Source organism: Lichenostomus cassidix, chromosome 17 (assembly GCF_008360975.1).
Source record: "Lichenostomus cassidix isolate B80296 chromosome 17, HeHo_3.0, whole genome shotgun sequence".
NCBI lineage: Eukaryota > Metazoa > Chordata > Aves > Passeriformes > Meliphagidae > Lichenostomus > Lichenostomus cassidix.
Genome location: NC_139497.1, coordinates 98,930 through 118,485, shown reverse-complemented (window position 1 = coordinate 118,485; position 19,556 = coordinate 98,930). Strand labels below are relative to the sequence as shown.

The following is a 19,556-nucleotide window of genomic DNA, read 5'->3' as shown; positions in this document are numbered from 1 at the left end:
GCATGGGGCAGCCCTGAGGCTTTCTCTTTAGAAACGGGTCTTGAAGTCTTTTGCTGAAGGGAATAATTTTGTCATTCTTCTGTGCAAAATAAACTGATTCTCATCTATACCTATTATCGCATCATATATATAGAAGAGTTTAAAATGTCACTGCCCAGATTAAAAAAAAAAAAACCAGAAAGTTAAACTAGACTAAAATTTGACCTGATTTCTAAGCATCTTCTTTCTTCATTTTAACTCCAGCATGACTGGAAATTCCAGTTCATTTGTGTGTTGTACATTTGTTAATCCAGCTCTATTCCACTCACTTACAAGGTCTAAATGTCCCTTTTGGTTTTGGTGGGATTATTAAATTACCTTTGATCACTGGAGCACTCTCCTATGTATCATGTCAGTGGGTCTAGCGGCCATATGGTTATTTCATAGTCCAAATTCACAGATTTCTGTGGACTTGAGAGACAATTTAATTATGACCTTATGGTTTCCAAGCAAAGCATTTAATAGTTCATAACAAGCTGAGTTTGTTCTGGCTTGTTGCTGCCTCTTTGTTTCTTCAGTTTTCAATGACAGGTCATATGATTTCTTTATTCATTCCTCCCTAAGCAATGTAAGGCTTTTCCAGAATGCATGAATGAAATAGCTAAAAACCTAAAGAAATTAGGTATTGCAGCCTGGCTAATGCTGCAATACCTGTGTTAAGTTCACAGCTCACAGATCACACTGTGTTAAGTCATGCTGGACTTAACACAGTGTGATCCAATGAGCAACTTACTGGTCAAGGTGGCAGAGAGCTGAAGAAACAGATACATAGCAAGCTCAGCATGAATGAGAAAAAATCTTGTAAGGGATTTCCATAAAGTATTCCTAAATCTCAGGGCAGAGAAGTTAACGGTGATCTTCCAGACTGGTGGCAGATCCAGGAAGCACTGCTGTGGGCTCTGGTCAGGGGGGCCAGCAGCATTGTGACCCCCACAGTCAGCTCCACCATCTGGGGCAGCTCTCACTCTTTTTTTAGTGTCCTTGTTATAGTACTGCAAATTGCTCATAGTAGGCATTAGTCTAATTGCAAAAAGCTTTTCTGTCTTTTTAAGAGGTGTCATAGAACACAAACAGTAATTATGGTATTTTTCAAAATGCAAATCCCAGGCTCTCCGTTGTTTAATGGGCCCAGACCACAGTGGGGGTAAACCGCTTCTGGCTGCCCTATTCATTAAAATTACGCAACTATTTCTGTTTGAAACACTAGATCAATTGGTTGATTTGTTTGTTTCAGGAATTTATCTCTTGGATTTAATCTACATTGATTCTGCATATCCTGCTTCAGACAGCATAATGGAGAATGAACAAAGATCCAATCAAATGAACAATATTCTCCGAATAATAGCTGATCTGCAAGTATCCTGCAACTACGGTTGGTAAATTTTATTATGCCTATCAAGCCTTAACTAAAATTTCTTTAGTATAAAATTGTGGAAGCAGATTTGCCCCTGAGGGAACACAAGAGGCTAATGTTGGTAGAGTTGAACAAGTGTAATAAGTAAGTGTTGTAGCTTCCACTTCTGTGTAACTTCAGTCTTACCAGTAAATTGGGCAGATAAGCATCTATTCTAAATTGTAAGAGCTAATAACAGAGGTTGTGTAGAGTTTACTGCTGCATGTGGGCTACAAATGACATGCTTTCAATTGCAGCTATTGCATTTGGCTTATATTCTGTTTCCCCCAGAGGCAATCAGAGAGAATTATTGTAATATCTTCCCTTTACTTTGCAGTAGATAATCATATCTACTAGAGTGACTAGAGTCTAGAGTGTGGAATGTATTAATTTCATTATCATTTTGTTGTTAGCATCTTGGTGGTGTTTACAAAATGAAATACAAATATTTCAGTCTATACTGCAGTTGTTCAACTGTGTTAAGCTTTTCCACATATGTTGCTCCTGGATGAAGTCAGGAAAACGAGGAGTTGTTTCTTTTTGTTAACAGGAATTTCCTCTAAAAATAATTTCTGCAATTCTAGCCTGCTAGTGAAACCATATATCAAGAAATCTGCTGGTTTTGGTGTTTTAATGAATACTCAGTGTACTCTTGGTGACTTAGCATGACTTTTCATTGCTTAAACATGTAACAGGCAGATAAGCCTTAAGTGCAACTAAACAATCAAATAATATCAGAAAATTTAAAAGCTGCGGTTTTGGAGGTCTTAAAAAAAAAAAAAAAGGAATGTCAGATTGTGAGAAAACGAGGTGAGAAGTTAACTGTGTATGCTTAAGTATCCAGCCCTTGACCTTTGTTGTCAGCTTTGGTATTTTAAAGTATTTAAAGGTAGGAACTAGGCATAATAACATAAGATTCTGAATAGCTTGAATGTTCAGGTGTCATTTTCTTACTGTGAGTTTCATTTTGTTTCTGAATACTTTGAATGATTAAGAAAACTCATTATTTCATTCATCCTTTCCTTTTTACTGTCTTAATAGATTCCTGCAGTGCTGTGTGTTAGTTTTGAGTGCCTTTGTTAAAATCAGGATGAAAATTAAAATATGGCCTTGAAACAACATTCTGGAATAATGGGTGCCTTTAAAACAGTTATCTTTATAAGACCATAAAAGTTAAGTTAGGTACTACAAGGCATGTAATACCTGTCCATGCACCATGATTCAAGAGGTTTTTCTGTCATTCTGCACTTAGTGTCTTTCATTCTTGGTATTCAGCACTGTAATTATTAATTAGTTATTTAATAACTTTTAAGTTTCCTCAGTTCTTGGATATATGAGAACGACTAACAGCTATGGCTGCAGGCTTTGATTTTCTCCTGAACAATGAACACGAAATTCAAGCATGTTTTGCAGCAAATAATTTTTTTCCACCAATGAGATAGCATCTAATAAAATCCACAAGCTTTCATGATGATGAAATGCATCTGTTTTTTTTAACAACTGAGAGCATCACTTTTGCTCAGTCATGTCTTTAACATCTTTTTAGAGTCAAAGTAGTATTTCTGCCCAATTTATTCTTTAGGGAGGTTCAAATGCTGTTTCCATTAAGGTAACGTAAGAACCAGAAAAACACCTCTGAAATAATAATAAACTTTGGATAAATATTATATAAGATAATGGTATTATAGATTTATAAGATAAAATATTATTTAAGATAATTAATTTAAGATGAATATAAATATTCATCCTTTTTGTTTGTTTGTTCGAACACTCCACAGATCATCTCACAACACTTCCCCATGTGCAAAAGTACTTGAAGTCTGTCCGTTACATTGAAGAACTTCAGAAATTTGTAGAAGATGACAATTATAAGTAAGTACTGTTCTTTTCTTCAGGTATTGGGAAATTTAATGGAAAGATTACTTAGTCGTTAGTTTGATTAAGAGCTGAGCAAAAGGCCCTTGGCTGAAGATGTTTTAGGGCGTTTCTGCTGAGTAAAATCCAGAAGGGCAGTCTTTCTTTATGACTATAAGCAGATTTACAAAGTGAAATGTAACAGTGAAGAGTAACAGTTAAAAGTAACAGTTCAGAGTAGATGAAAATCTAGTCTTTATTCTATTACATGAGGATTGTGCTCTGGGAATTTTGTTCGATAACCCTAAAGCCATCTCCAAGATGTCCAGCATTGACTCTGGTGTTATAAAGAATACATTAAGAACATCTACCAATTTCAAGTTGCTATTCTTAATAAGTTAGTACTTATGATTTGCGGTTTAAGTTTTGGGGCTTTCAGCATGTTAATGCAATGTTCACAAAAGACCTGGAGAAGAGTTATCCCACACAGAGGTTTGAAGCAGATGCCAGAGAGCACATTGGCTAATATGTGAATGTGCTCCAGTTAAAGGAAGTGATAATCCCTAGCCAGTAATTCTAAAAGGGCTAGCAAATTAAGTTATAGGCCTGGGAGCCAAGGTTTTAAATAGCTCAGCCAAGGTAGATGCAATGCTATACAATTAGCTATTGACAAATAGAATAACTATTTAGGTGAGCAGAATTTGAAGTATTCAAGGCAAACACATATTCAGTAACATGATGCTAGTATAAAATATTTTAGTATATGTTTTGGAGAGCAAGGTTGGTAATGAACTTGTTTAAAACCAGTCTTGTTACCAGTTTTTTTAAATACTTCAGTTAAGATTTTGTCTCAGAATTTATATGCCTTTACACCACATGCTAATAAAATAGTCATGGGAGGGTTCATTGAAATAGAATGTGGTTTGGATATCAAAAAGGAAGAATCTGATTACCTGATTAGTAAAGTGATAGAGACAGAAAACCCAAACTGTTATATAATTATTCTAACACTAGCTTATGGTATAGATCAGTAGATAGCTGTCACAAGTGAGATACAGCCCTGAAAGGACTAATTCATACCGACTCCCTATCAAATATAGTGTTTCTATGAAAAATAGACTTGTTTATACTGCTTCAGAAGGTGCTGGTGAGAGCTTACATGGAGCATTGTATGCAATTCTGGCCATCCATGCTTGCATACTTGGTTTTCAAAAAATGCTGGTGCAATCAGATGAATAAAATCTGCCTTGTAACACCAGATGTAAAGAACTAGGTTGGGCCTTAGCCTAGAAAAGAAGTTTAGGTAATAGAATCACTATGTATAAACACAGCTGGAAGAAAATGGGGAAGGTAAAGAGCAATTTAAATGAAATTGTAATGGTAGCACAAGGATAAAATGCACAGAAAATTTTAGAAGATAAATGTTAAAATATGGTTTGTAACTATCAGTAATGGAATTCTGGAACCTCTTCTTAATTGGAATAGTGAGACAAATAATTAAATTATTTTAAATTGAAATCTGATCAGTTAGTGAGGACTACCAGTTAGCATTTGAGAAAAGAGGAGATTCAGTAATCAGAAAACTGTGCATTACCAGTGTGGGGTCATGCACACATGCATATGAAGAGTGATGTCGACCAGTCATTTACATTTTGCTGTAATTAGTGCTGACACTGCTGGCATACAGATGCAACCTCCTGCTGAGATGGAAAAAAAGGTGTCATCATAACAGAGACAAAACAGCACATCTTTTAGCATAACACGAGTCAGGCAATTTGTCTTTTTAATTTTGAACACAGCTGCAGTTGGTGGTAACTCCAGCTGTTCCTCTGAGCTCTGGCTCCAGCCACGGGGCATGCAGGACTATACCTTGACCAGATCCATCGATAGGAATTCTTGTGTTGAATGTGTGTGGAATTTGCATTTCCTGAGAGAAAAGTTCTAAAAGTAAAAACATTCAGACAACGTGTTGTTTTGGAGCTTCTCAAAGTATTACCAAGACATATTTCAAATAGAGACAAAATGTCCAAAATATGTCTCCTTGCTTATGGTAAACTTTTCACAAAAGAAGCTGAAAGAGCACTGGGTCATTCACTGCAAAAGCTTGTGCTTGTTGATAGTTTGAGATATTTGTGCTTTTGTGTCTGGTTGATCATAGATACTAAGAATAGTGATGTTCTGTAAGAAAATCATTTGTGGGGGGGGGGGAACCCCATGTTTAGTGTTTCCATAGAAAAATTTATCTCCTCCATGGAATTAGAATTCCTGCCAGAGTACTGATGGTAGAATGTGTAAATTCATCCTTTACTCAGTCTCATGACATAGTATATGTTTCACACATGGCCACTTTGTGCAAGAGATGCACACTGACCACGCGCAGTACACACAGTCTTTGAAAAGGTGAAGCAGTCTAAGACTTTTGTTAAGGGTAGTTTGAGATTTAAATCTCAATGTTAAAATTTAACAAATTGTCATGTTTTACTACTAATTTCCCTTTTAATGAAGACTTCAGTGTTTCATTAAAGTTGTGAAGACAGAGAAAAATTAAACTGATTAGTCATTGGTAAATGTGAAGAATTGTAGTTAGTAGTGGCTTTGAAACCCCTGCATTGGATTAAGGAAATTGGTCGTACTGTTTCAATTTGATTTTTAGATGAAGTTTCCTAATGATGCAACAGTGTTAATACCATGTATACAACAGCTTTCTTGAATTATACTATTTTAGAAAAAATTAACTAAACAAGTATATTCTATAAGCATATGATACTATAACATATTTGTAAAAACTACAAGTAATTCCATTTTAAATTTGAATATTAATGTAACTTTAGCAGCAACCTTGCCGATAATGCTTGAAGGTATTTGACATATCTTAAAGATAATTTAATACCTTTTCTTTGGATTTAGTTATTTGTGAGACTGAATAAGTTTAGTGGTTTTGTTTCTAGACTTCACTGTGGCAAGAAAAAACTGGACTGAAGTCACAAAAGGTATTAAAAAGAGGGAAAGGTTTGATTCTTACCACAGGAAAGTTGCTACAGCTTATATACATTGGAGAACTTGGATCTTTTTCTACCATGTTTGTTTCATCAGAATAAAGCTTTAATTTTTTTTAAATTAATTAATTTAAATGCATCAAAACTCGTCACATCTACCCTTAAAAAATGCTCATTCCTCTTCCATTTTTGTACTTGGTAAGAAGTTTCCAGGTTTTGTTTTGAATATTTGATTTCACATTTTCCTCTCAGTTTCCCTTAATGGATCTTTAGTTTCATAGCATTTTCTGGTCCCATGCCAGAAAAAACCGTAAGCCTTAAAAATGCAGAGAGTTTTTAGAGTGGGAAAGAATCTCTTCCTTCTTTTTCTCTGCAGTGACTGCTCTTTTTGAGCCAGGGACAGCATTAGTGCTCTCTGCAGAGACATGCGTGTGACCTTTGGCATGAAGAACAGAACTATCTCAGTACCAGGCTGTCAGGGAGAGATGCTGAGATAGTTGCCCTCAAATGTATTGGCAGAATCCCAACACATGTTTTGCCAAATGAGAACCTCAATTACACTGTAAAGGGAAATATGGCAGCCACTTTATATAAACAAAGCTTTTCTCTACAATTTTTTTGTGCTAGTCCAATTGCTTCCTTTAGGTTCATGCTTGTCACCAAGTAGGAATGCTCCAGAAAACCCCTGACAATGATGTCATATCCTAAAAAGAACAGATCTTTCTTGCTCAGCCCATATACTGATTTCTGCAGAAGCTGCTCAGTGTTAGCAGTATATAACATTGTGGCACAATGCCACATCCTTTCCTAACTAAACATACCTTACAGCCATTGCTGTAAAATTTTTTGTTGACCTTTTGGTATTGTTAGGTCAGGCTTTGTATTCTGCACAGTTGTTCTTTGAGTCAGACCAGTTTGAAGACTGTTACTTGTATTACAATACTATCTGTCTGGACAGGCCAATCAAGCTGCTCTCTATGCCTATAATTTGGTTCTTCACAGCATATTAGGCAATACAGTAGTAAGATCACTTACAGAAAAATCAGTTCAAATTAAGGTTCAGATAGGCAGGATGCTATGGGAAAGCATTCAAGAGAAATTAATAGACAATTAAAAGGTTATACTGACCCTAGCAGTGCTGGTGTCACAGAAGTGCTAGCTGTACCATGTTAGTTCCAGTCATTGTTTCAGCAAAGATGAATAAGTTTTGTTCAGCCTCCTCACGGAGCAGCTAAACTTCTGTGTAAGACTATTCTTTGTTTTCATTCAATTGCTTTATATTAGAAGAATTGAGTAACAGGGGATTTGCTGTCCGAGCTGTGATTCCATCCAATACTGGAGAGCATACTCCCATGAAAGAGAGCTGTGTTCAAGCCCGATTACCTGTTTTATTATCTGCATTATGTTAGGTTCATCTTCTTGTGCTTACCAGGAAGGTTACTCTAAAATGAGCAGTATGGCCCAGTAGCCGAGCATTATTTAAGACTAGGTTGAAATAGAGGTCTGTCCAACTTACTTGCCAGAGGATGCCAGCTACAGTTCCAGAAAATATTTTGAGTATCAAGCTTAAAAGAAACAGAAATTGTTCAGTCATCTTTCTACTATCCAAGAAAAAAGCCTTCATATACTCTTCCTATAGCTGTTCTGTGAAAGCTTTGTCTTAATTCCCAATGGTAGATTGGTGTTTATTAGTTCAGCAAATTGCTATGCTGATTTTTTTTCCTAGAGATTTTACTTTTAATTTTTGCTTCACCTTAGATTGTTAATACTAACTCCTCAGTTTTGAAATTTCAGTTTTCTGTGGGCAGTTTCTGAGGCTGATACCTAGGATTTATCCTGACATGTCTCTTAGCTGAACTCTTGCAGTATAATTTTGGAACGTTGAAATTTCCTATGTCAGCATTTAGACCATGCACTAAAACTAGGCTTCCTTACCATGGTAAAGCAAAGATTTGTTTTCTGAAAATAATTCCTGGAAAAAAAACCAGACATTCTAGCAGTACTGTGATATTGGATGAATATAGTGACTCCTGAGATGAATTTCTGATGATACACAGGTGCAAACAGAAAAAAAAAGTGTCTTTATGAGTTATAAGTGGTTTTAATTAGGCATGCTGGTACCAAGGTAGTCTTTTGTTTAAAGTAATGCTAGTGAATTACATTGGCTGGTCAGCTGTGACAATGTCATTAGGTGTGTGGGGTTATGGATGATGAATGTTGGTGGTAAGCACATCACGTCTCAAAGTCTGCACTAATCTGTTGAAAGTAACACACTAAGCCTCTCGGGAGCCACAGATTCTGGCTCCAGGAGTCCTGTTTGGGAGACACTGGGCATGTGTGTGTATGCGTGGAACTTGTGCTGCTCCATGGAAAATGGAGTGTCAGAGGAATTGCAAAATTTAATTTGGGTGGTGACAAACAAGTCAGGACTGGTTGAAACTGTACTGACTGTCAGTATCTCTTCTTTTAAATAAAACATGGTTTTGACTGTTTCCCGCCTTCTGGAGAAGAGGGGCAATAGAAGAGAAGGTTGCTTGGGAATGACATCTCGTTTCAGAATATATTCTCTTTTCTCAAAGTTTATTTTAAATATAAACAAGTCAGCATGCGTATTTGATATTTACCAAAATATATTTAGACTTGCATTTATTTGTTCTTCTTTTAATACATCCTGTATTTTCCAAGGTTGAAAATAGCTAAATTGCATTCTTGTTTTTCTGGAAATACTGCAGAATTCTGGCATCATGGAAGTCAACAGCCAAACTGTCAGAGACTTAGAAAGGGCTGAGATTCAGAGTGCAGTTTAACATAACCAATCAGCTAACCAACATTGTCTAACTTCACGTATTCTGGGGAGATGACCAGTGGAGAGTGATGTAATCTCATTTTATAGCACTGAAGACTCACTTGTTGCTCTGTCAGTGAATTTCTAAGTGCAGCACACAGCACAGGTGCTTTTTAGATGGTATAATGGTAGCATGCTTCTTCCTAAAACCTTGTTAAAAGCATGAAGATGTTAGGTCTTCCTGCTGTTATGTTCCCTTTTCTTCTTTGCAAAAATAATTTTAGACAGAAAGAGAGACATAGTATAGTGCAAATAGTTCCTTGGAAGTTGATCTTACTTGCTTTTGTCACTAAAGAAGGTGTAAGAATGCATTTGCCTTAAATCTGTTAGCAGGTCATAGCACTTCCCCTGATGTACATATTCATAGGCAGTATTTCACCTGTGCTGTTTTTCAAACATGTAAGAGTTGTACTGAGTCCAGGAGCTTGAAACACAGTAAGCTGATGAAGTTGGTAATGATTGTGACATTAAACAAGTGATTTCTGGCCTTATCAGGTATGTGAGGTAGTCCATTCTTGCTATCAAAAATATGGGATTCTGTAAGTAGTTATCTGAAATTATAGACTGGACCTGCTTAATGAGCACAATTCAGTTCAGCATGCTTAAAAATAAATATGGACTCTAATCTTTACATGCAGAAAATTCATTTTATTCTAACCAAGCAAAAAATTTTCAGGAGGAATGCATTACAAATTACATCACTGTAGAAGAAGAAGCTATTTGCTTGCATGAACTGAATTGCAATCATATCTTTTAACAGTGGGCTTATTAGATGAATGTTTCCACAGTGACCAAATAAACTGTGGCTATTGCCACAGAGGACTAATACAACTGAGTAACTTACTTGATACGAGGTAAGGAAAGAGCTTCAGAGATGACTTCCTCAAAGCTGGCAGTAACTAACATGCAGTTATCACGTGTGGGAAAGGACCAGTAACATCTCCCTTGTACAGACAGCCACAGAAGAAATTAGAAATTGTGGAACAGACGGGTTATCAGGAGGAGGGTTGTCTACTTCCATTTGGAGAAAAACTGTGAGACAAGCTGAAATGCCTGCTTTGCCTGAGGACTTCAGTTTTTTAAATATGAGCTAACCCGGTAAAATGAGCCTAATACCCAAATTTCTCAGTATCTGTGGCACAGTTTCTGCAGAAGATTATTACAACAAAAAAAACTACAAAGCTTTCTTTGCAAAAATCAAGCTCACCGCATGGGAACAATAAAGCTTGAATATAGTGAGGAACAGATCGGCCTTAAAAATTAACAAAAGAGTAACTACTGTGCACGGGATGCAACTGGAACATTTCTACAGACATACAGACACGGTAGATAAATTCACATGGGAGGGCCCTATTTGCAGGGAAGGACTTCCTTTTTTTTTTCTTTTTCACACTTAAAGAAATTCCCATGGGATCAATATTTGAATTGTGCACTGACTTGTGTTTTTGTAACTCCCTCATTCTTGGGTTCTACGAGAGTTATGTTACTGCTTCCTCATCACAGAAATCATGCTGACAGAAAGAAAAGTAGCCTGGAAAGGAAGGAGTCATTACCTACTCTAAATACATTACTTTGGGTAATTAAAATAGTCTAGTACTGTCAGAAGAACAGAAATTCGGAGGCATGAAATGGACCATAGCTTTTGTCAACTGACTTCACATTAAAACTTCTTAGTTGACAGTGTTGGAATATTGCAGAGAGGGAACTGGAAAGTATTCTCCATAAAGAGTAATAAGGAAAGTGATGGCTGATACATACGTGATATTTTGAAATGCTGTTGTAGGTTTCTCCCTTCGCCCCTTTGCATGTTTTTATCTGAAGTCAGAAAGCATTTCCTTGGGGTGCACAGCAGGGTGCTGCAGCTTGAAACCTTCACAGCTTTTGCGTGTGTTCACTGCTGTGCAATGACAGCAGTTATTTCCTTTGGATTTATGCCTATTCCATTAAAATTTACTTAACATTGTAGTCCTTCATACCTTTTTGTCAGACTGGTACAGAGCAAAGGACCCATGAATGTCAAGTTAAGACTGCCTAAACTTGAGAAATGGCAAAGTGATATGCATTGGGAGATTGAGATTTGTTGGATTGCTGACAGCACAAGAGTGGGTGAGTACATCATAAAACACATGGAGTGAGGCAGCGTGTCATATAATACTTTCTTCTAATTACCTTCTTTCACTAATAAGTGTTGGTCACTTTGCCCTCTTAGGCTTCTTTTCTGTAAGTTGTAGTAACTAAATAGCTATTTCTGTGTGCACATTTTGACATGGTAACAGTAAATTCACTTTCATGCTCAGAGGGAATAAAATGTTAGGTTTGTATCTAAGTTACTAACTTTTTGAGTTTTTTTCCCCAAGGTGAAAGACTATAAGAACTTATGTTTTTAAGCTGAGAGGGAGGATTAAATAACAATTTCTGCTTTCATAGATTTTCCTCACAGTTTATATTTTTGTTCTAACAGGTAGTGATTTTCTTCAAAAAGTTATTGTTTTGTTACATCACAAAATAAATAACTACACTTCCAAGAAATTCCTAGTTAGCACTGCCAAAATAATTACTTTCTTCAATTTCTTTCAACTTTTATTGAGATTTTTTTTGTTAATTTTTCTAAAAACTTGTTTTTCCAGATTATCTTTAAGAATTGAGCCAGGTAACAGCTCTCCTCGACTGGTTTCCTCCAAAGAAGATCTTGCAGGTATAAAACATCATTTGAAAATTTGAGTAAGGAAATAATTTTAATTACAGGAATCCTCCACTGAAATATATGGGAAAACCGAGAGGTACATCAGTAGCATGAGTCAACAAGAAAGATTTCTGACTTGTATAAAAACAATACCAGTTCAAGGGATGTCACAGGGTGTTTGCTAGCATTGGAACAGGTGTCAGATTGTGGGATTTTTTACCAATACTTGCATTTTCATTATTATTTAATAAGTGAAGAAAAATGAGCCCTTTTTCAATACAAAAAAAATCAATGCAGTGAGTAACACAGGAAATTCCCCTTTCAGGTTTCTGTGTGATCACATAAATTTGAGACAATTTCACTGTGGAAAGCAGGGGGACAAAAGATTTGTAATAGCTTCTAGCAAAATCTGAAAAACTAGAGTACCATCCATAAGCTGACCAAAAGTAATCTGCTGTTTATTGCTATGACCAGACTAAACAAACATCAGGCTATGTGAAATGTAATTCCTGCTATAGGAGCCATTATCTCAAAAGCTGCTATGTTTTAATCTCTTGAACCTGAATGGCCAATTTTCTGTCTCATTATGTAAAATCATGTGTCAATGTGAAAACCCCAAGGAGTCCAGACCACATCTGACATGCAGTTTCATTTGGCTTTAAAATGTCTTTTCTTCTCACCAATGAAAGGCAAAGTAAAGGAGAGAAAGAAAAAGGAAGATGCTAAATATAAAATGAAGAAAAATCCCATGTGTTTTTCCTCTGCCCCCCAGCTCTTCATGCTGGCTGCTGTAAAATGACCAGTTGTTTATAGGGAACCTCTTGTTTGTCCTAGTATTTTGATTGGTTTTCCCAGAGTCAGATGAACATTTGACCTGGTCTTCAATTTCTTTAGGAAGGTGCTTTCCCTCTCCCTGCTTGATGCTCAGTATTACTAATTGCTGTGTAAAACGTATGGAAATAGTTCACAGGATAATTTTTTTAAAATTAGATGAGCTCAAAAATAGTTTTCAATGAACACTGTCTTCATACAGAAATGCATTTGGAAGTTAACTTCCCTGCAGGAGCCATCACAGTGGTCTACTGTGTATCTGTGTTGGGAAAGGTGTTGATAAGGTACCAGGCTTCTGCAAAGCAGTGGACACTGCATCAAGGATATCTCTCCAAACACAACCCTCGCCAAGAAGACCAGTAGGCTGGGAATGGGCAAGAGGTTGGGATGGTACATAGCCAGGACAACTGATTTAAGCTGCCCAAAAAGCTATTCTGTACCATAGGACACACTAATCAATAAAAGCTAAGAGAAAGCGGGGAGGGAGGCAGTTGTTATTAAGGTGTTTGTCTTTGTAAGCATCCGCTGTGATGCTTGGGTTAAACCATGGCTACTCATTGCCCACTGATGGGAAATAAAGGATAAATTCTTGTTTTTATTTCTTTTGCTTCTGCACACAGTCGTTACTTTTTAAAATTAAATTGCCTTTATCTCAATCTGCAGAGATTTTGTATCTTATTTTCTTCACCCTGTCCTGTGAAGGATGGGGAGTAATAGAGCATCTCAGTGAGAACCTGAGTGGTAGCCAGCCAAGGTCAACCCACCACATCATGTCACATTTTCTTTTGCTTTTGTGAGGATTTGCTTTTTAATACTTGAGACTTGAAACTAAGTCATTGCCTCTCATATGGTTACATCTTTCTTATATATGTAAAGCACACATACAAGTAAACTTTTTTGTTTTCTGGCATTTGCTTTGTATTGCGCATGTCTACATGCTCAGCTCTCGGGCTTTGATGTTAACACTTCACTTGTATGATTATGGAAGTTCTAACTTCAGTCACAGCAGCATAGTATGTGATCATTGCCAGTATCCTGAAAGTCTTAATCAAGGGCTGAAACTTTATTAGAACTCTAATAGAAGGCAATTAAAAATAAAGTTCCAAAGTTGAAAATGAGAACTTTGAACTTGCCTGAACTAGACAAGTAATACAGCATGATACTACAGTGAGCTTAGGTGGAGTCCACAAAAAATGATTGGGCCAATGTTCAGTAGTACCTACTTCATTGAATATGTGATCCTGTAGTATTGGGCAGTATTAGGACAGGGTGAATTTTCCCTTTCTAATCTGCAGAGTCCTTAAGTGCTCTTGTAAAGTTGCTTTATTCAGAGTGAGAATTAATGTGATGACTTGAACCCAAGTGCGGAGTCATTCCTATTGCTCCAGTCTTCTGTTAGTATTTCCTTCGAAAGCTTGACCCACTTGTGGACTGCTGTATTTTTTGCTCAGCTAGAGAGTTCTTACTTACTGCCAGTTAGACAATGAATGCCATCAGCATTTTGTAATATCCACAGGAATTTTTCAGTGACCTGCACCTGTGTGGCTGCAAAAATGCTACCAAATGCAATCCAGTGCATTTTACTGAAAATAAATTGTACTGAAAAATTTATTCCTGCGGAAGGTTCATTAAGTTAGCATTAATTCAAATTGAAATTTAACTAAGCATGAAGGCAATAATTTACTGTTTGTTTCACAGCATTAATAAATAGGAATATAGCCATATGTTAGTTGTGAATAATTCTGAACTAAAATATTAAAATATCAGTAATGAGATATTTGAATATGGAGAATTAAAAACAGCACATTTGCAGATATTGCAGTCAATTTTACTTGGATTCAAATTATACCTTGAAATTAATTCCACTTCAGACACTGTGTGCCAGAAGTGAGTCCTTTGCAGTCAGTAATGCATGACAATGGTAATAGATGATCTCAAAATACTTCGAGCAGTGGTTTAATGTTCCAGTAAATAGTTTAAGGCATGGGAGTCTGATAATAGTGATTTTTAAGTTAAAATAAAGGTTCTTAGCCCATAAGGACAGTCATCAGTTCAGTTGTCTCGATATTCCTAAAGTTAATACGTTAGTAATAGCAGTAAGTCTAGTTGAGTTCTGCCTGTGACATGCTGCCTCCTTACAGGTCAGCATGTATTTCCAGAGACAGAAAAAAAGCTCAATGTCATTGGTAGTAATTCCAAAATCTGTGATGGGATTAAGTGCAGGGAATAGTGTCATCTTTGAGTTCTAAAAGATAATTGCATGTGTTGATGATGGAAATGGATTTTACTTGCCAGCACTGTGAATTTATCTTCTACCCAGTTTTCTCTCTTTCAAAAGAAGATTAACAGTTTACTCTAGCCAGGGACATTGTGGTTTTCTTTTTTCCCCCTTAGAGCATCTTTATGAGTGTGAGGCTCAATAAAAACAGTCAAATCCTATAGCATTTCTATTTGCAAAGTGCTGGAGAAAACCATGTGTCCCTTTTTCCGCTTCTTTTGCCAACTAGTTTTCCAGTAAATTCGAACAGGAGGCAAGCATCTGATTAAAGTGACTGTCTCACAACAAGCTATGTTTTGTACATTAGTGGCTAAGAGGGTCTCATTTAATTACCAAATGCATATATAATTGTGAATAGTGCTTTCATAGGACTATTTCATGTCTTCCATAACGCTGCAGAGATTCTTGTCTCTCGCAAGTAGCATTTAAAAAGGAGCTTTAAGCAGTTTAGTTGAATACTTTCAGGAACTGTGTGATTCACACAACTTCCTTGGCAGCAACTTAAGTCTGTTCATTCTGCCTTGCTGTGGTTTGAGAGAGAGAGAGAATGTAGCTGGAGAGCTTATAGTATGCTAACTGTTCAAAGTTTCCAGTTGAATTAGCTGTAAAAGACATCTGTGTTCCTGCAGTGTTGGCTGAAAGGTGCTTGTCATTTATGGTATGGCTGCTAGGTTGTTTTTGAAGGTATAACTGAATACATTTTCCCAGAACAAAGGAAAATGTTTAATGCAATACATGGTAAATGTTAGCCTTCTAAGCAACTGAAGTTCCTCAGAATTTGCACACCAAGTGTAGCTCAGTAGAGAAGTGTTCTGTTATGCATATTCTTTATCATCATGTTATTTGGAAAGGTTCACGGAGCAGTGCTAATCAAAATACAGAAAGTGGTTACTCATTCTCTGAAATACAGCATATTTATTCTATCTTGTAAAACAATATTAGTTAAAATAACATTAAAATAATTACCATATCTAGAAAATTGTATTGAATACTAATTGACACAAAGACTGGTCTCAACCATTCTGTGATTTTTAATGAACCCCTACTTTAAAGTTAACATCTAGCATTAAATTTTAGCAACAGCTCTGCTGTGGGTAGCCCTTATTTTGGGGTGTTTGTTATGCAGTAGTCAGGGATGGACTCTCACCCTCTTCTCTTTTTTTTTCCTCTTGTCATGGTTTGACCCTGGCCAATGCACCTACGACATCTCTTCCCACCACTCTCCCCTCCACAGCTGTGCAGAGGAGAGAGAGAAAAAAAATTAACACACACACACACACAAGGCTCTTGAGTTGAGATAAGGAACCAGGGGAGGATGCACCAAGAACAAAACGGGTGAAAACTTAAAGCTGCAAAGTGATTTATTGCTAACGTGACCCTAAACAGAGTCAGAGGAAGATAATGAGAGGTGAAAATAAGCTCTTAAGACACCGTTACTCTGCTCACCCCCTTCCCTCTTTCCCACCAGCAGCACAAAGGGATAGGGTATGGGGGTTTGGGTCAGTCCATCACTGAGATTTCTTCCGCTGCTCTGGGAGAGGAGTCGTCCTCTGCGTAGCCAGGGGTCCCACCCACGGGAGACAGTCCTCTGCGAATTTCTCTGGCGTGGGTCCAATCTCACCAGCAGCATCCCATCCGAATCTGCTGCAGCATGAGTTTTTGTCCACAGGGTGCAGACCTCCGAGCTGAGGCCAGGCTGTTTCCATCTCAGGAGCAAGGCCTTCATTGGGGCCCCCACTGGATCAGAGCCTCCTCCAGGCATCCATCTGCTCTGGTGTGGGCACCTCCCCACGGGCTGTGGGTGATCTCTGCACCCTGGTGGACTCCATTGGCTGCAAGGAGACCACCTGCTCCCCCATGGTCTTCACCACGGCTAGCAGAGGGTTTTCAGCTCTGGTGCTTGGACCACCTCCTCCCCCACCTTCTCCACTGATCTTGGTGTCTCCATGTTGTTTTCCCTTCTCATATTCTCACCTCCTCCTCCTCCTCTGGCTAAAAAGAAGTGCTTGCTCACATTGTTGTGATTTCTTCTTAAATACGTTATCACAGAGGCGTAATTAACATCTCTATAATTGGCCCAGGCTTGGCCAGCAGCATATCCATCATCTTCAGAGCCATCAGAGATTGGCTCTGCTGGACATGGTAAAACTTCCAGAACATTCACATAGGACACACAGGAGCCATCTTTGTGCCCCTCCCACCTACTAGCAAAAACTGGGCTAAGCAAAACCAGCACACCTCTTTTTTCCCCAATTATGTCTTGGTGTAATTCTTGAGAGGAGAATAATTCGACCAGAGGTTTTATGTTACCATCATACCAGGAATGTGGAGTAATTAATCTGAAACAGCTATATTTTCTTCTTTGTTATTGGGGTAAAACTCAGCCAAGTCCAAGTCCATTCAGCTTTGAGAGCTAGTTCATAAAGAACTTAGAATATATATATTAATTAATTAGAAGAGGCCAATGTAGAGTATTGAATGTAGAGTATGGGATATATAGGAGTTGAAAATGTAGAAACAGAAGGATGAAAGACTGTGGGTGTTTGCACATTTGTAACCCTCTGAAGTAGCTGTACTACAGTAGTGATATCTCTACAGCAGTTCCAGCATTTTATAATAAAAAACCCCCACACCACCATTTTCCATGTAAACACTGAGTCTGACATTTAGTTTTGCCATTTGTTTTACTGGTTGCTTTGGCAACTAATAAATAGTTTGTGCTAAGTACTTTAGCAGCCAGTCATTCTGTGGAAATGAGGATTGTCTAATCCTTGTGCAAGTTCTTGGTCATTGCTTCATGTGTACCATGTCTGCTTTTCTGTCACAGGACTTAAGGTAGAAATGGAAGAACTAAGTTTTCTTCAAACAAATTTACAGACTGTCCAGAAAACTTTGCTCTTTAGTTTCCAATCTCTTCCTCTCTCATACTTTCCTCTGGAGTACAACTCTGGAGTATTTTCAAAACAAATCGATACCAGACAAATCTGTGGATTCACATGTTATCAGCCACTAAATCCAGCTGGAATTATTGTACTGTGGGTTTTTTCTAAACATACCAAAGCTTCACAAAAATTGTAGAACAATATTCCATCAAAACAAAGTTTCCAGGAAGAGAATGATTGTGCTCAGTTTTTAACTTTATAGCCTTCTATTAGTTTCTGTGATTTCCTTACCGAACAAGTCTAATGTCCTAGTCCATTGATGCTTATTTTAACTATCAAGCTATTACTCCTGAGGAATGTTGCAAACATAAACCAGCCAGAGGACAAAGGGCTTTTCTGCCTTGTTTTTTTGAGATTTACATGGTTTGGGTTTTTGTTTTTGACTCTTTTTTCACAGCAGTCACCTGAATTAGTTTCTGTAAAAAGTTGGGGGATTTTTTTGATGGATTGGTTAATGTATTTGGCTGAACCCAAACTTCAGAGTTTCCCTGCGGCTATACTCTGACAATGGGTATGTCTTCATGGCCAACCTGGATGTCACCCAAGCCCATCTACTGCCTTGCAGATCCAACTGCAAAAACTTCAGCATTTTTGCTGAAATGAAAGTCTGGGTTTTGCACATTCCACTGGTGCAGAATAAGTAACACAAATGTTGACAATTAGTGATTTCATAAAAGTGACACTTGAAATTGAAAATATCACTTCTATCCAGGAAGCATTTGAAGGAAATACACTCAGGCATGCTTACTGTGCAGTCAGAAGTGTGTGTGTGTGTGTGTGTGTGTGTGTGTGTGTGTGAGCTTTTGGGGAGCTTGGAGGAGCATGGGGAGGTACAGTTAAGGACGCAGAATCTTGGTTTTAGTTTGTTCTTGTCTGAGAAGCAGCCATAACATACATATCTCTTACATATTGTATGCATTGGTAGATTGGTAGGCTTTTGTTGAATTGTAAAGCAATACTCTGAAAATTACAGAATCACAGAATAAACTGGGTTGGAAAAGACCTTTGAGATCATCAAGTCCAACTTGTGACCTAACATTACCTTATCAGTTAAACAATGGCACTGAGTGCCTCATCAAGTCTTTTTTGAAACACCTCCAGGGACGGTGACTCAACCACCTCCCTGGGCAGCCCATTCCAATGCCAAACCACTCTTTCTGTGAAAATTTTTTTCTTATATCCAGCCTAGACTTCCCGTGGCGCAGCTTGAGGCTGTGTCCTCTTGTACTGTGACTGGTCACCTGGAAGAACAGGCTGACCCCTGCCTGGCTACAACCACCTTTCAGGGTGTTGTAGAGAGTGAGGAGGTCCCCCCTGAGCTTCCTTTTCTCCTGGCTAACAGCCCCAGCTCCCTTAGCTGCTCTTCATAGGGCTTATGTTCCAGATCCTTAATTAATTAATTATAATTAATTATAACTGTTATTTTACAATAGCCATCATTCTAGATTTAATTTTTTTGTGTCAGTATTGATTCTGTGCACAAAATTCTTCTAAAGTTATTTATTGTGTGTTTTGTAAGTAGGTTTTTCTCTTTGAAAGTTTTAATTATCACACACTGGTTACAATCGAAACAGAGCAGTAAAAATTTACAGTGAAGATTAAGTGGAGAGTCTGTGGCTTGGAATTGTCTTTATTAAGTTTTAGAAACAGAGCTGGTAAGTATCAGTTTTACTTCTTAACTGCTCACCAAAAAAT

The 19,556-nt window shown here is 37.5% G+C and overlaps 1 protein-coding gene across 6 annotated transcripts in view; it reads left to right on the top strand.

Annotated features, from left to right (window-relative positions):
* The window catches only part of RALGPS1 (Ral GEF with PH domain and SH3 binding motif 1), an 81,670-nt gene that overhangs the window by 46,283 nt on the left and 15,831 nt on the right, over window positions 1-19,556 (top strand). For all 6 annotated transcript variants that reach the window (XM_085076624.1, XM_085076625.1, XM_085076626.1 and 3 more), the window contains 3 exons: window positions 1,274-1,411; window positions 3,211-3,304; window positions 11,755-11,822. In XM_085076624.1, coding sequence (XP_084932750.1) covers window positions 1,274-1,411; window positions 3,211-3,304; window positions 11,755-11,822 — 300 coding nt within the window. The remainder of the gene's footprint in view (window positions 1-1,273; window positions 1,412-3,210; window positions 3,305-11,754; window positions 11,823-19,556) is intronic.